This window comes from Bactrocera dorsalis, chromosome 1 (genome assembly GCF_023373825.1).
Source record: "Bactrocera dorsalis isolate Fly_Bdor chromosome 1, ASM2337382v1, whole genome shotgun sequence".
NCBI classification, from domain to species: Eukaryota; Metazoa; Arthropoda; class Insecta; order Diptera; family Tephritidae; genus Bactrocera; species Bactrocera dorsalis.
In genome coordinates, this window is record NC_064303.1 from 94,374,145 (window position 1) to 94,390,259 (window position 16,115).

At 37.1% G+C, this 16,115-nt stretch overlaps 1 protein-coding gene across 1 annotated transcript in view; it reads left to right on the top strand.

The window, feature by feature from the left end:
• LOC105233749 (homeobox protein aristaless) overlaps positions 1 to 12,970 on the top strand; it is a 36,786-nt gene extending 23,816 nt beyond the window's left edge. Inside the window, exons 3-4 of the mRNA XM_011215906.3 lie at positions 8,217 to 8,479; positions 11,208 to 12,970. Of these exons, the coding sequence (XP_011214208.2) occupies positions 8,217 to 8,479; positions 11,208 to 11,796 (852 nt within the window). The 3' untranslated portion in view covers positions 11,797 to 12,970. The remainder of the gene's footprint in view (positions 1 to 8,216; positions 8,480 to 11,207) is intronic.
• Positions 12,971 to 16,115: the final 3,145 nt, after the last annotated feature.

The window sequence follows — 16,115 nt, forward strand, 5'->3', positions numbered from 1 at the left end:
GACTGTCAGTGGCATCTGTCACATCAGAATAATCATAGAGGTTTTAGTATATGCTTGTCTTTCTGAAGTACATAAAGTTCATTCAGCGATGTTTTCGGTGAGCGAATTTATTCAACAAACAAGTTCCATTAAATTTTGTACGCGAAATCAAATTTCTGCTGCCGAAACGTTTAGAATGTTGGAAATGGTCTTCGCTGATAATTGTTCATCGCGAGTAAGTGTTTGAATGGTTTGACGACGAACTACAATCAGGACGGCCATCACCATCAACTGATGATCAACATTTCAATAAAATTGGTGCTAGAGAATTGACGATTATCAATCAGAGATCTACGATTAAGAGTCGGGCATGGTGGGAATATCTGCAGGACCTGTGACAACCATTTTGAAAGATCATTTGGGGCCCAAGTAAAGTGAAACACGACTGTTCCAAAAAACACTAAATTTTTTCGAAAAACCCGCATCGCGTTAACGTCCGTGAGTCTTGTAGCTATGGAGACAGGGGATCAAAACGTCCGAATATCGTGACAAAGCTAAGTCGAAGCCGAATAACACGTCAAAGCAGGTTAAAAAAACAAGTTTATTTTGACAATTATCTTCGATTATCGAGGTGTGGAACACTCCGGATTCCTTCCAATATAATTTTATTTACAAGATTTATATTAATATATAAATATGATATTTAATATATAATATTAGTTTCTATAACTTCAACAGGTTTTGATGCATTAAGTTTGCCAAGAAGTTTGCAATACTCAAAAAAAAAATTCGATAGACTATAAGGTATACGTATATATTAGGTTGTCACAAGCTTTTTTTGCTCTTTATTCAATGTTTTTTCACAAGCCTCTTTTGAGTTCAACTTTACACCAGCAAGGGCGTTCGCCATGGTCAGAAACAGGTGGTAATCACTTGGCACTATGCCCGGGCTATATGATGAGTGCGATAAAACCTCCGATCCGAGCTCCCGTAGTTCCTAACGAGTCATCAACGAGGTGTGTGGTATGGCGTTGTCTTGGTGGAACACTACTCCCTTCCTGTGGCCAATTCTGGATGCTTCTGGTCGATCGCCTGCTTCAGTTGTTCGCAGTAGATGATAGAATTAAGCGTCTGGTCATATGGGAGTAGCTCATACTGGATGATTCCCATTCAATCCCACCAAACACGCAGCAAAACCTTCCTAGCCGTCAATCCCGGCTTGACCCCTGTTTGGGACGATTCACCGGCCTTCGACCACGACCGTTTTCTTGATATTGTCGTATGTGATCCATTTTTCGTCACCAGTCGCCATACGCTTCAAAAATGGGTCGAGTTCGTTCCGTTTTAAGCAGCATATCGCCGGCGTTGACTCGGTTCAGAAGGTTTTTTTTGCGTCAAATCATGCGGCACCAAAACATTCGAGCTTTGTTATGTATCTAGCCTTCTGCAGATGATTTGAAATGGTTTGGTGACTGACTTCCATCTTCTGGGCGATGTCAAGAGATGCCACATGCCGGTCTAACTCAATGTTTTTCCATGATTTGATCGGTAATAATCGTCACAGGTCTTCCGCTGGCTGCCTTATTCATGGCGTCGCTTTCACCCGCTCTGAATCCTCGAAACCATTCCTCCGCAGTTCGAAGTGATAGAGTGCCATTCCGCAAAGCACCATTAATCTCACGGAACGTTTCTCTAGCGAATTTGCCTTTAACGAAGGAAAACCTTAAAATAGCGCGAATTTCGGCGTTAGTGAATTCCATGTTTACACGTCTATAACTGTTGAACGCAATATCAAAACTAATTATGCATAGCGTCGTTTTATAGGTTATGTCAAGACCTTTAAAATCTGTATAGTATTGCCAGATACGAGCTTTTTACATAGCCGCGAAGTTCAAAAGCCAACAAGGCAGAAGGGAGATATTTTCCAACCTAATATTATATAATATAAACATCAGCGTGGCTAGTTGCAATCATTTCGCCATGTTCATCTGTCTGTATATAGTGTATGTAAATAGTCCCTCAGTTTTGAGATATCGATATGAAACTTTCCAATATATTTTTCAAGATAATGCTATAATGTCCGAACAAAATGTTAAGATCGGACCACTATAACATCTAGCTGCGTGTATATATTGTGAAGGGTACTAAAGCTACCGAAAAATAACTGTTTTTTCTTACTACACAAATATCTAATCAAATAAGTACATGTCTTAAGAGGCTACATGGGTTTTCTTGAGTAAAAATCAGCTTTTTCACCTAAAGTAAAAAAAAACACGTGTTTTTGGTTAAAACCTTAACTTAGACCTTGGACGAAAGAAAAAACAAAACTGAAAATTGGATTTTTGACAGACATTTAGCCTAGCTAGAGTCGAGCACATAAGTTTTCAAGGCTGTATCTCCGAAACTATTGCTCGGATCAACTTGAAAATGTACGACAATATTCTGGAGGTGTTGTAGAATTTAATAAGACAATAAAATAATGTATATGTTTTTGAAACCCGTAAACCCATGTATCCCTTTAAACTTCATAAGACTTATTTTTTTATAATCTTACTTTAAAAAATCCTTTCGACTACTTGGAATCAATCGTTTGACAATTGGAAATAGTGTTGAGAATCAAACTAAAAGCAAAACTCACCGCTGATAATCACACGCTGCATAAAGGCATAAATAAATTGTGGCTACGTAACGGTGATGCCTTGTTGCAAGCCATGCAAATAAGCATTTGCCGCCATAAATCAGCCAATAATCCAGTTGAAATACACACACACACATACATACACGCCACAAACCATTTGCACTCAGCACTGTCATTTAGCGTTTTATACGGTCGCAACACCTTGCCGCGCCACTGCTTGCAGCCATTACCGGTGCGCGCATTTCCAGGTGTCAATTGTGCGGCACTCTCGTTGTTGGCCGGTTCAGGGGTGCCTGGCTTTTTATTTAATTGACCAACGAGCTCATCTTTTTAAAACCACTTAAAACGTTAATAACGCGCCCATTTACACACAGCAGCAAGCAAGCGCGCACACACACGCAGATACATCTACGCAATCACACTTATGCAAATGTACATGTGTGTGTTTAGCCAACGGCATTTGTCGCTTAATCAGCGCGAATTTACATACATCGCCAGGCGAGGGATTTAACTAGATCCAACGGCGATTCGCTACGCGCGTGCGCACGCAATAAAACGAGGCAGCCAACCGACCGTCGAACCGGCCAAGCCATAAATGAATTTACACCACACACACCTACGCATAAATATATATGTATCTATACAGTGGCACTCACGCACGAAACGCAGCGCAGCGTGGCAGACGTTCGCCATTAGGCGGTACCCCGTTAACTGTCGCCACCACCCCCTTTGCCGTGCGGTAGGCGTTGTGCGCGTAGAAAGCAGGTTTCCGCCGGCTTGCAATTGGCAGTTGTCGCCGTCGGCTATTGGCGGCGCGTAATTACAACGAGAATTAATGACACAGACAAAAACAAAAGCAAACAAGCAAATTGATATTCATGTGGCTATGTGTATATGTATGTGTACATATATGATTGTATGTATACATATATATATATAAATATATATATATAAATAAATATATATGTATGTGCTTTTTAGCATATGCAGCGCAGATATTTAAATATGCTTGGCACCAATTGCGCCTATAATGGAGGAAATGCTTGAGTGTGGCATTTTTCACAGTCCAAATGTGTGTTGTTTGGTTCAGTTCAATAAATATAAATTTTGTTTTAATTTTCACATTTCAATTTGAAATTATTACTTGTGAAATTTTTCTAAAAAATGCGGCTAATTGATTCGCCATAAACTGTTGAATATCAAATGTATGTGGCACAGCTCTCGTACCATGTTCAAATAGGTCAATTAGCTGAGTCAATTAGTAAATAATTTGAATCAACGTATTTTAAGCTAACTTACTTAACTCTAAAGTTTACTTATACTAAAATTTAGCGAAAAACTCTCGAGGAAATGGTGCAGTATGTGACGGTGCAAGAGTTGTTGGCCATTAATTCCAGCCTCTTTTGACGAATAGCTTCGCGCTAACGACGCATAACACTCAAATAGTATTCTTTGTTGACATTTTGGCAAGTCGGGAGAAATCGAAGTGCACACATCTCGATAATCGAAGACAACTGTCAACATAACGTTGTTTTTTGACCTGCTTTGGCGTAGTTTTTTTCGAAAAAGTTTAGTGATTTTGGAATCAAACGTGCTTATACTTTTTTTTAATTTTATGGTCTTTCAAAATGGTTTTCAACGATGCCTGATTGTAGTTTGTATAGGGTGGGCCATATAAAATTTTAAATTTCGAAGATATAGGACGTAAAAGACTGAGTGCAGCGTTTGCTGTATGGCACGTAGCGCTGTCCTGCTGAACCAAATGTTGTCCAAGTCTTCCTCTTCAATTTGCTTGAAGAAAAATTTGGTTAACATTGCGCGATATCGCTCACCACGGCGAACGACGATTCCTTCTTCATTTTCGAAGAAAAATAGGCCGATGATTTCACCAAACCAAAATCCGCACCATTGATTCGTGCTGGGTGCATTGGCTTCTCGACGATTACGAGCGGGTTTTCTGTGCCCCAAATGCCACAATTCTGCTTGTTAACGTAACCATCGGGGTGGAATTGAGCCTCGTCTGAAAAGATGATTTTTCGGTAAAATTGACCATTGACGATCTTCTGCCCAATCTGCGAACTGTAGAATAGTGAATAGCGACCCATTTCGTAAATTTTAGACTTTTTACTGAATATCTGTCACTTTCTGAATGGTATTTGACGTTTCCAATGTCGAAATATATATAATTCAATTTTAAAACGTTAGATGGCCCACCCTTTTTAGATCTCTGACTGTTAATCGTTCAATCCTTTACATATTTTATTGACTTGTTAATCGTCAGTTGATATTGATGGCCGTCCTGAACGTGGTTCGTCGTCAACTCGGTCTCGACCTTCCTTGAATAATTTGTATCAATCAAAAAACACTTATTCTTGGCAAACTATTATCACCGAAGTCCTCTTCCAACATTCTGAACGTTTCGATACCAAACATTTAATTCCGCACACAAATGTAATGGAACTTCTTTGTGGAATAATTTCACTCTTCGTAAAAAATCGCCGAATGTACTTTATGTACTTCAGAAAGACATGCGCATACTAAAACACTAGTGATTGTTTCGATGTGACATTAGACACAGATGTTACTGACAGTCATAGCAACATAAAATATTATGACGAAGAGGTTTCAGTGCGAAATTTAAATTAAAATGTTTTATTTTTATTTAAAACAGTCTCCTTCTGCTTCAATACAGCTTTTTGCATGGTCTAAAAGCATGTCGAACGAGTGTTTTAGCTCGTTGACCGGTATGGCTGCCAGTATGTCGTATGATGTCCTTCAAATGTTGTATTCTGAGCAATTTTAGGTTGTCAGTCAATTTGTGCGGAACAAACCATGCACTAACCTTTCGTAAGTCAAAGTGCGATAAATCGATGTTTTGGGGATGTTCAATTCAATTTCCATGAATTTTAATGAAGATTTAGGCTGGTTTTTGATGAACTCACACGCAGTTTCGATAAAATTTTCGGTGATCACAGATTTTGATTGGTGCGCATGTTGATCGTCATTTATGTCCTCACGATCACTTTGAAAAACGTTGAATCCACTAGTGCGCTCCGCTACGGGATAGCCAATGATCGCCATAAACTTGTTTCATCAATTGAAACGTTTCGATAAAAGTTTTGCTCATTTTCGCACCGATAACACAAACATACTGACACTTAAAACGCAATAACTTCACTTCCAATCAATGAAATATCATGAAATTCTCACTGGACAATCGATAAAGATAGCAGATTCTAACGCACTAGTCGACATATAGATGCCGCCACCAGAAGGTGAGAGTTATTATTTTTATCTTGTACAACAGAAGGACTTTTTTTCACGAAAATTTAGCGAAACTTACCTTCTTATGTTCCCAACAAAACATATTTTCTATTTAAGGAGTTACATGGATTTCCTTGGAAAATAAAACAGCTTTTTTCAAGAATTTTTTTTCATTAAAAAATTAAATATTTTAGTAGAATTTTGAATTGTTACAAACATAAAAGAAATTCTGAAATTTAAAAATATATATTTTAAACTTGGCCATTGCGCCGCAATTTCCGGTGACCCCTTGGAAAAAAAATACTCCCGCGTTGGCAGAGATAACTCCTTACAGGATCATCTATAGTGAAAAATACTTGCTTTAGTTAAAACCTTAAACTTACAACTTAGAAGAAGGAAAACAAACAGAAAATTGGATTTTTGACACACATTTTTACAAAAAAAAAACAAATTTCAGTGAAAATTTCGCGACGTTTTTTTAAAATAATTGTAATCGAAAAAAAATTCTTCATCCAAGTCTTTAAGAATTGTATCTCAAAGACCCGTTGTAAAATTTCATGAAGATCAGTTGAGTTAGTTCCCCGAGAAATCTTTGCCAACCGACTTCAAAAGGTACAAATTTTCAAGAAAAATGCTGTTTTAAGACGGCGCACTTAGCCCAGCTAGCGACGAGGGCAAAAGGCTGTATCTCCGAAATTATTACTCGGATCAACTGGAAAGGTTAGGGCAATATTCTAGAGGTGTGTTGTGGGAATTTAACAAGACAATAAAAATATATATTTTTTTGAAAACTGTAAGCCCGTGTAACCCCTTAAATTCTCTTTGATTTGTAGTTATATGCTGAATTTTCTACTTTCTGATGATGTAAAAAATATTGGATCGTTCACTAAGTAATTACGTCCGTTTAGTGCCATTTAAACACGATTTTTTCATTGTGTAAAACATTTTATGAAATTATATATTCCCCAGTTTGATCCAATACCTTTGCAATAGACTGATTCCACGACCAAACAATTTTGATCCTTGTAGACAAACAACTGATCCAAGTGGTTTTGTGTGTTGCATAGAAACGGAACAAGTATAGTCGTATATAAGTCGGAAAGTGCCAAGTCTGTAGAATATGATGGATGTGGTAGCATTTCGCCCTGCAAAAAAGCTCTTGGCGAGTCATTAAAGTTGTAAGAAGTCTCGCATTATACTTGTGGAACACTTATCTCTTTTTATTGATCAATTCTGGCCTCTTCTGTTTGTGTACATCACTGAATTTATCTAGCTGTTCACAATAAACTTCAAAGCTATTAGGGCAAAATAAACGATTTCTTTGAAATCCTACCCAAACAGACAAGAAAAACCTTTTTTTGGGTGACTATCGGTTCATTCTTTTTAGATGGCAGTCGAAGCAGACAACATTTAAAAACAGCAAAGGAATTGAGTGCCATATAAATTGTTTGAAAGACGATTTTTCTTGTAAGAATGCTGCTTGAATGTTTCAAAAAGTAGTACTTTTTGCATCGAGTCACGTGGTGGTATAAGACAAAAATACCGAATATTGTATCAGGCGATTTTTAATCAAGTGCCTCATTTTGAAGTTCAAATATCAATCATGTTTTACGCAGTTAGAATTTTTATTAGAAAATCACCAAATATTGATTCCACTACAAACCCTCTGACTTCACAATTTACTAACCCACAATCTAGTGTTGCCATCACAGCCAACTTTGGCACTAATTCATTTCACCAATGCACACAATCGATGGTTGAAATTGTTTCGTTCAAAACTAATTAATTGGGCGTGTATTGAGGCACACAGACACCACGCCCACATGTTTGTTTAACTTGGCTACCGCCTGGATGCATTTCTTACACGCTGCCACTGTGCGCGCATGCGCCACAACATTGTTCGCTCGCTCGCTTTGCTTGCTTACTTGCTCAGCACAGGAGCGCTCCAATAATAAATGTTGGAAAAGATGTTCAATTAATTAAAACGATTCCGGGCAAATTGCAACACCAGCCAACTGACATATGTACATGTATATAAAGCACCCCCTCTGTCGCCTCTCGAGCCATATCTCGTTACACAGCGCCGCCGCTGTCATACCTCAATGCCGCTGGCACAACGCCCACTCTCGCAACGCGCTGCCACTGACCGGCTGGCTACCTGAAAGCGTTGCAGGAAGTGGGCGTCTTATTTCCCTATTGCTCTTTAATTTTTTAAATCAACTTTAGATTTCATTAATTAAAAGTATGCATTTTTCCAGTGCGACTTTTTTCTCTCGCTTACATATCAACCACTTTTCAATTATGCTCATTTGTTAACCTCTTCTTGTCGTTTCAGGTTTGGTTTCAGAATCGGCGCGCCAAGTGGCGCAAACAAGAGAAGGTGGGGCCGCAATCACATCCATACAACCCGTATTTGCCCAGTGGGCCGGGCGCCATGCAAGCCGTCGTCGGTCCAACATTGCCGCCGAACCCGTTCACGCATCTGGGCTTCAATTTGCGCAAACCATTTGATGCGCCGGCTAATTTGGCCGCCTTTCGTTATCCACACCTGTCGGCTGCGCCAATGTTGCCATCCGGATTTTACAATCAATTTCAAAGGTAAGTTGGAAGTAGTAAAATATTAAAGTATTATTAGCTTAGGATCAGATCTTAAGATATGACTAAAGTTCATAGATAAATGGTGGGATATTCTTAAATATTTAATTTTATGATACTTCGAATAGCCGGCGCTTGTCTGAAATTACACTTTTATAAACTATACCCCGTATGTATAGCTACTAATGTGAATATAACTGATGAGTTAATCAACTAGCAACTAAGTAGCCATCCAGTTGCATACAGAAATGTCAAACTTAAACAATTGATCTAGTAAAGGGTGGTCATTTCGAGGTTCCCTACTTTTTTTAAAGAGAAAACCCGGAAACTTCAAACTTATGTATAAGGGAATGCTTATTATCATTCGTAAGAAAATTCTGTGGCATTTATTTTTGTAAGATTATCCGCGTTGTTGTCCGCGCCTACGTCTCGGATGGTACATTCGTTAAGTCCAATTTTCGATAATTCCTTCGAGTATGTCGACTGGTAACTGGCTAATGACACGCGTGATGTTTCGTTTCAAAGTCAAAACTGAAGCGGGTTTGTCCGCATAGACTTTAAACTTTACATATCTCCACAGGAAAAAGTCTAAGGGTGTGATATCACACGATTTTGGTGACCAATCGTCCAACCCAAAACGTGAAATTATCTGCTAACCGAAGTGTTCTCTCAATAAATCCATTGATTGATGTGATGTGTGCGAAGTCGCGCCGTCTTGTTGAAACCAAATGTCGCCGAGATCAACAGCTTCAATTTCAGACATCAAATAGTCGGTTTTCACGGCTTGATAACGGTCGCCATTGATGGTAACGTTTTCACCGGCATCATTTTTGAAGAAATATGGACCGAAGACTCCAAGGGACCACAAACCACAGCAACCCGTTGCTTATTTTTTGAATGAAATGACAGCTCTTGAATCTCTTCACGTTCCTCTTCGTCCCAAATGCGGCAATTTTGCTTGTTTACGTACCCACCGAGCAAGAAATGGGTCTCTTTGCTGAACAAAATTTGGTTTGTCGGATCTTCTTGGTGCTTTCAAGATCTTATAGAGCAAAGCGATGTCGAGATGATCGAGCGAATTGAGCTCCTGCACAAGCTGTATTTTGTACGCTCTAATTTGAGATCTCGACGTAAAGTGCGCCAAGTCGTTCCATATATCAGTCCGAGCTGCAGCTAAAAAAATGCTAATAGCCAGCTGAAATAACACCTCATTTGTGAGGTTTGTCCTTAAGTTAGTACGGCATCAGAGTACTTTTTTATGTTGGAGCAATGAAAGGCGTAGAAAATATGCCGACTCAACCAGTTGCAGGTTAGGCATTCGCATAGGCAATATTCCACCGTCTCATCATCTTACCCGCATGCCCTGCATGCCGCCTCTTTATCAATATTCTGAAGATTAGAACTTAGGTTTAAGATGCCTCCACAATGCTATCAAGTTCCCTCTTGCCTCAAAGTATAGTATTTTCTATTCACTCTTATAACTTTGAGGAATACCCAATTGCTTCAAACCACCCTTGAAGGAGCTTAACGGTCTAAGGCAGCTTAAAGGAAATGCGTTTCTGGCCGCCTAAAGCGGCTGCCTTTTCGTTTGCTTCTATTTTTATATGACTTAGAAATAGTAGTGGTTTTTACCGGGTTACCAAGTGAGAGAGACTTAGTATTGGCACTGCGGATAGTCTTAATTTTCACTTTTTACTAAAAAGTTTATAAACTTATCTTTTAGAGCTGAAGCTAACCCCCTTCTGTCATGCCAACAATTTCGACTTGAAAAATTAAATTTAAGTCTTTTAGTTTAAAACTATCTTCTACATATGGATTACTACAGAAGAAGTCTGGTCCAGTTCCTATCTTTGATCCGTTGGTGAATATATACTTGTAGAACCATCAATCACAGAACCACGGCCTTCAAGAAGTTGTGATATAACACCTTTAGACTATTTCGTCTTGGGTTATTTGAAGCCATTGGTCTTTAGCAATAAACCAGGCTCTCAAGTTTTAGAAGTCAATATTTGACGTGCTATTCATGACATGCGACTTGAGTTAGTGTTAAAAGTATTCAAAAATTAGGTTCATCGAACTCATTCCGGCAAAAGTAGCCGTGGAGGCCACTTGAATGATGTTATATTCCGAACTTAATTGCCAATTGGAGATTCCAAGTGTGGCCAGATCCTTTTACGTCTTTCCAACGGAGTGTAGGTCTTCCTCTGCTTCCCCGGCGATTACTGTGCCAAATACTCTCAGAGCTGGAGAGTTTTCGTCTATTCGGACGACATGACCTAGCCAGCGTAGCCGCTGTCTTTTAATTCGCTGGACTATGTCATATCGTCGTATATCTCGTAAAGCTCATCGACTGCGGTATTCGTCGTTGCCAATGCGCAAAGGACCATAGATCTTCTGCAGAACCTTTCTCTTGAAAACTCGTAAAGCCGACTCATCAGGATGGTTGCCATCTTCCATGCCTCTGCACCATATAGCAGGACGGGGATAATGAGTGACTTGTAGAATTTAATCTCTGTTCGTCGTGGAAAAACTTTACTTCTCAATTGCCTACTCAGTCCCAAGTAAGTCCTGAAACTTACGGAGTTTAAATAGATTATACTTGACTATATTTTAAGGACTAAGGTCTAAGAAGGAGTTAGGGGAAAGTTTGCATTCATAGTTGCTCATAGTTGCACCACCTTACTTCTAATAATTTTCAAAACAAAATCTAACACTTTCCTCCTCTTTACAGAGCTCCACCACATCTACTACCCGGCATGGCCAGCATGTACTCACCGACCACATCCTTCCAAACGCTGTTGGCCAATATGACTGCTGTGCCACGTCCACCACCAGCACCGGCACAACTCAGCATCGCCGCCGTCAAGCCACCAATGATGATTTCATCCCCTGAATTGCATTCACCCAATCAGCTCATCGCTTCACCGCCCATCTCACCCACCGCCATGACAATGCAATCAATGGCACCACCACCACCAGCAATGGCACACTCACACACACAACAACAGCAACAGCAAGGTCAATCATCGCCGGGGCTTAATATGACAATGCTGCATCAAGCGCCACCGCCACAGTCACAGCAAACGGCTGCGCCACAGCACACACAGTCACCGCTACAGTTGGCGCACTCACCAACACAACATCAGTCATCAGCGTCCACTTCGGCCGTGGCCGCAGCGCTGGTACAAGTGCCACGCACCGGCACACCACCCGAAGATCGACGCACCTCATCCATTGCGGCGTTGCGTCTGAAGGCGCGCGAGCATGAGCTCAAGCTGGAGTTGTTGCGCCAAAACGGGCACGGCGATGTGCTCAGCTAGTTAAAGCTGCGGTTGTTGTTGGCAATGGTGGTGCGGTATGGGAGCGGATTGGCCGGTGGTATGAAGGGACGCAGGGATATGGTAGAGAATTTCAGCTCAAATCAACGCGTATGCGGAAAAAGTGTCCATGACTTCCTTGGCATTACAATGTATTAAAATTAAATTTTAGTTTATTTTGTATTGTGGTTGGTTAATCGGCCGCTTGTATGTAGTTGTTTTAAATTATTATTTTCTCCGGCATATTAACTACTTATATAATAAATATATCCAAATAAAGATGTAGAATTAGTACCAGTGCGCTCAACAAAGCAGTTTTGACATAGTCGCATATATAGAAAATAGTATTTATATGCATAAATATATACACCTGTAGTTAGTTACTTACGTATTCCATTAGAAATTTATGAAATTTGTTTAGTTTTTGAAAATTAAATTTTATTAAAAATATGTAAAAAGTTATGCTAGCGTAATAAAGTGGGTTTGTGATATTCACAAACTGTTTAGATATGTGAATATTTAAATAAAAATCAGTCTTTTATTTATTTTATATTCAATTTTGTTGCGTGACCCTGTAAAATCCACTCGCTACGACACATCAAGTTGACGTTGTTGTTTTTTTTGTTAACACCAAAATGTAACAAACTCTCCGAAACACTAGGCGCTCATATACACACCGTAAGTAGAGAAGCAAGAACAAATATCTCAATTAAAAACGTTATTGCTTTGCTTATCTTTGCGAATTGTATTTGTTTTCTGCTCTGCATTCTTGTTGTCACTCTGAGTACTGTGCGCAATAACACTGCACAAATAACTGCGCTTGCATACTTGCAGTGGAACAAATGGTAATTGAAACACATGTGTTTGGCATTTCATTGGAAATTATATGCAATTTAGTATTTATTGACTGCTACTGCATGACCTCACTATAATTTTTGGTCGCCTGGGCGTTTGTCGATATTCGATTAATGTGTCTGGATAATTTTTTTGCCTAATCGATCTCGCTGCTGCTTTCTTTGTTGCTCTCCGCATGCAGGAAAATTTTATAATACTGCTTGGTTCACCAGGAGAACAGAAGTGCTTAAATAGTAGTAAATTTACTTTTTTAAAGGACTTCTATTTAAAGTACGACTTACGTACATCTTCTGTTCGCCTGTTTACACAGCCAAGAAACTACAGATGCTAAAGTATTTGAGTGTGTATAATATGTATGTACATCATACATACATTACATATTATTATATAAGTAAGTAAGTAAGTACTCTAGAATCATTTTTAATAATATAAATTTTCAGGCATACGATAAGCAGGCGCTTAGAAAAATAAATAAGCTCTCAGCCACATATCCTTTGTTATTGTCAATAGTAATTTAGCAGCATTTTATTATACATATTATAATAACAAGGATCTTCATAATACTTGGTACGTATTTTGTTTTTGTTCTAAAAAAATAAACAAGCTGAAGTGATCTCATTTGAGTTGTATTACTATAATTTATGATTGCCGGGTTGATAGCTAAAGCCGAAGACCAAATTTTTAAATAAAAATTACTCCACAACACATACACACAACCATTTGATATTTTTTTCCCCTTCATTTCGCTAAATTAATGCTTTTAAATCGCTCAATCAGCGCTGACAGGCAAACAGGTACTCAGCATATTCAGCAAGCATGTCTATGCACGCAGCATTCAACGTTTGGTTTTGTTGACACTTTTCTATACTTATTGGAAATTAGTACTACTAACTTCACTTCTTTGTTGTTTTTTGTTTTTGCTGACACTTTTCTATTCTAATGCATGTATGCAAAACGAATGCACAAACAACTGCGAAAGGAATGCGCCTAACGGCGAACGCCATAATAATACTCAATATAGGAACAGCGAGAGAAATGAGAAACTTAAATTTGTTGTTGCGTTTAAGGAATTATACACACATTACAATTTCGTGTTAAATTTATTGTTGCATTTATGAAAATATGCCCGCATTGCATTTTTAATGAAGTGATCAAGGCTGCTTTTGCAAGACTTGCTGCGTTTTATGAGTACTTGGTGGAATATTGAGAAATTCGTGTTTATTTTTTTCTTCTTCTCTTCACTTAAATTAGTTGTAAAAAATACGACGGAGCGGTGAAATCCAACCAGGTGCTCATAATAAAATGTTGGTTGGCATGTTGATTTTTCTATGCCTATTTATGTGCAATTCTGTGAGGACACTTTGAAAATGGAAACAAGTATTAGTTGTATAAAGGATATACCTAGTGGAAAAATAAATAAACAACAAAATAAATGTTCGTACCGCGACGTTCGCTTACTTACTTCATGTGTATGTTCGCCTGGTGAATTGCAAGTAACTGGTATTTTGGCGAAAATTTGTTTTCTTCTTCTTCCTCTTGCTTGGTTTATTTACTTTGGCTGTCCTTACATAGTTTATATAAAATTAAATAATTTATTGAAATTTAAAATTTAATTTATTAATGAAAAATCAAACAAGATTCTTTTATTTAATTTATTTTATTTTTTTAATTTTTCTGTCCCTCTAGACAGTTTATAAAATTAATAAATTTATTAAAATTTAAAATTTGATTTATTTATGAAAAAATCAATAAGTTTATTTTTTTTGTCTTTTATTTTTTTATATTAATTCTAAATATTTTAATAACAAATTAAAAAAAAAAATAATTCAAATTACTTATTAATGTTATTATTACATAACTAAATTGTATAATTTAATTTATATAAATTTCAAAATACTAGTCTATACGAAGCAAGATTTTTAAAAGCGGTTGATAGGCCACGGGAAATTTTCGAACATATTTCCGCCACGAATCTCATCCATTTCATATATCCAGCGGGCAAACCTTGTAGGCTGTTAGTGGGGTAACATGTAGGCGCAACCTAATGATTCAAAAATTAATAACATATCATAATAAATAAATAAAAATAAAATATATATTTTATTAAAAGCTCTTTTCATTACTGTATTTTCTATCTCCTTTATAATTCATCTTTCTTTTACTTTGCACTTTTTCTAATTATTTTCGATTTTCTCTTATTTGTTTTTTTAATGTTTTTTCTTAATATTTTTTATATTTTATTTTTTATATTTTTTTTTTATATTTTTTATTTTTCCCCATTTCTCTCACTTCATTTTTTCTTTTCTTTCAATTTTCTGTCGTTTTCGTTTTCTTCACTTTATGTTTTTTCGCTTTTCTTTCTTTCAATTTCTTTTCTTATAACTTGTTTTGTTTTCTTTAATATTTTTTTTTCATTTTTTTTCTTTCCTTTAATTTTTGTCATACCTCAGATGTTCCTCTTCTTATTTTCATTTCTCTGCTTTTCTTCTATTTCGTTTCTTAATTTCTTCTCTGTTTTTTTTCTTTTCTTCCCTTTCCTTTTCTTTCTTTTAGTTTTTGTCTTACCTTACATTTTCCTTTTCTTCTCTTTTCATTATGTTCCTCTTTTCTTTTTTTCTCTTTTTTTTCTTTTAGCTTCTTTCCTTTTTTCTTATATTTTCTTTCATGTTTTTCTTTTCTTTTCTTTTCTTTTCTTTTCTTTTCTTTTCTTTTCTCTTCTTTTTTTTCCTTTTTTTCTTTTCTTTCTTTTCACTTCTTTTCTTTTCTTTTTTTTACAATTTTTTTCTTTTATTTTATTTTTCTCTTTGTTTTTCTCCTATTTTCTTTTTTTTTTTTGCTTGTCTTTACTTTCCCATACGTTTTTTTTATTTTTTGCATTCTATCTTCCCTTTTATCTATTTTTTTCCTTTATTTTTCTTCTATTTTCATTTTAATTTTTTCTATTATATTTAGTAAAGTAATTTAGTTTAAGGACTGGAAGATGAATTTTCATATCCCGACCCGTTCCAAAGCCGTGTTCTTGATATAATTTTAAAATAGACGACACCGTGGAACAACCAGCATTCTTTTCCATCGAGGAGTATACGTAAATAATGCTCCTAGCAAATCCTTTAAATCGGCATGTGTTTTGCTCATTCACAGTATACTTTTATCATATACGTACAACATAAGCATCTCAGGGCAGTCGGTTATCTATAAGAAATCTTAAAAAATTCAATCGGCATGTTTTATAAAGCACAATGAAGTTTGTTAACCAACAGATCTACGAAATCGATTCAGACCATCTATTGGAACCAGATGTCAAAATAGTAAGTCTCCAATCCGAAAATATGCAATCGGTTGATATTATCGTCTAAAAAGCCTCGAAATAATCCACAATTAACTAGTTCATATAATTCCATATACTAAAAGATTTAGCTGAGCCTAAACTTAGCTCTACTTTGCCATCTTTTCTTAACTCTCATTTG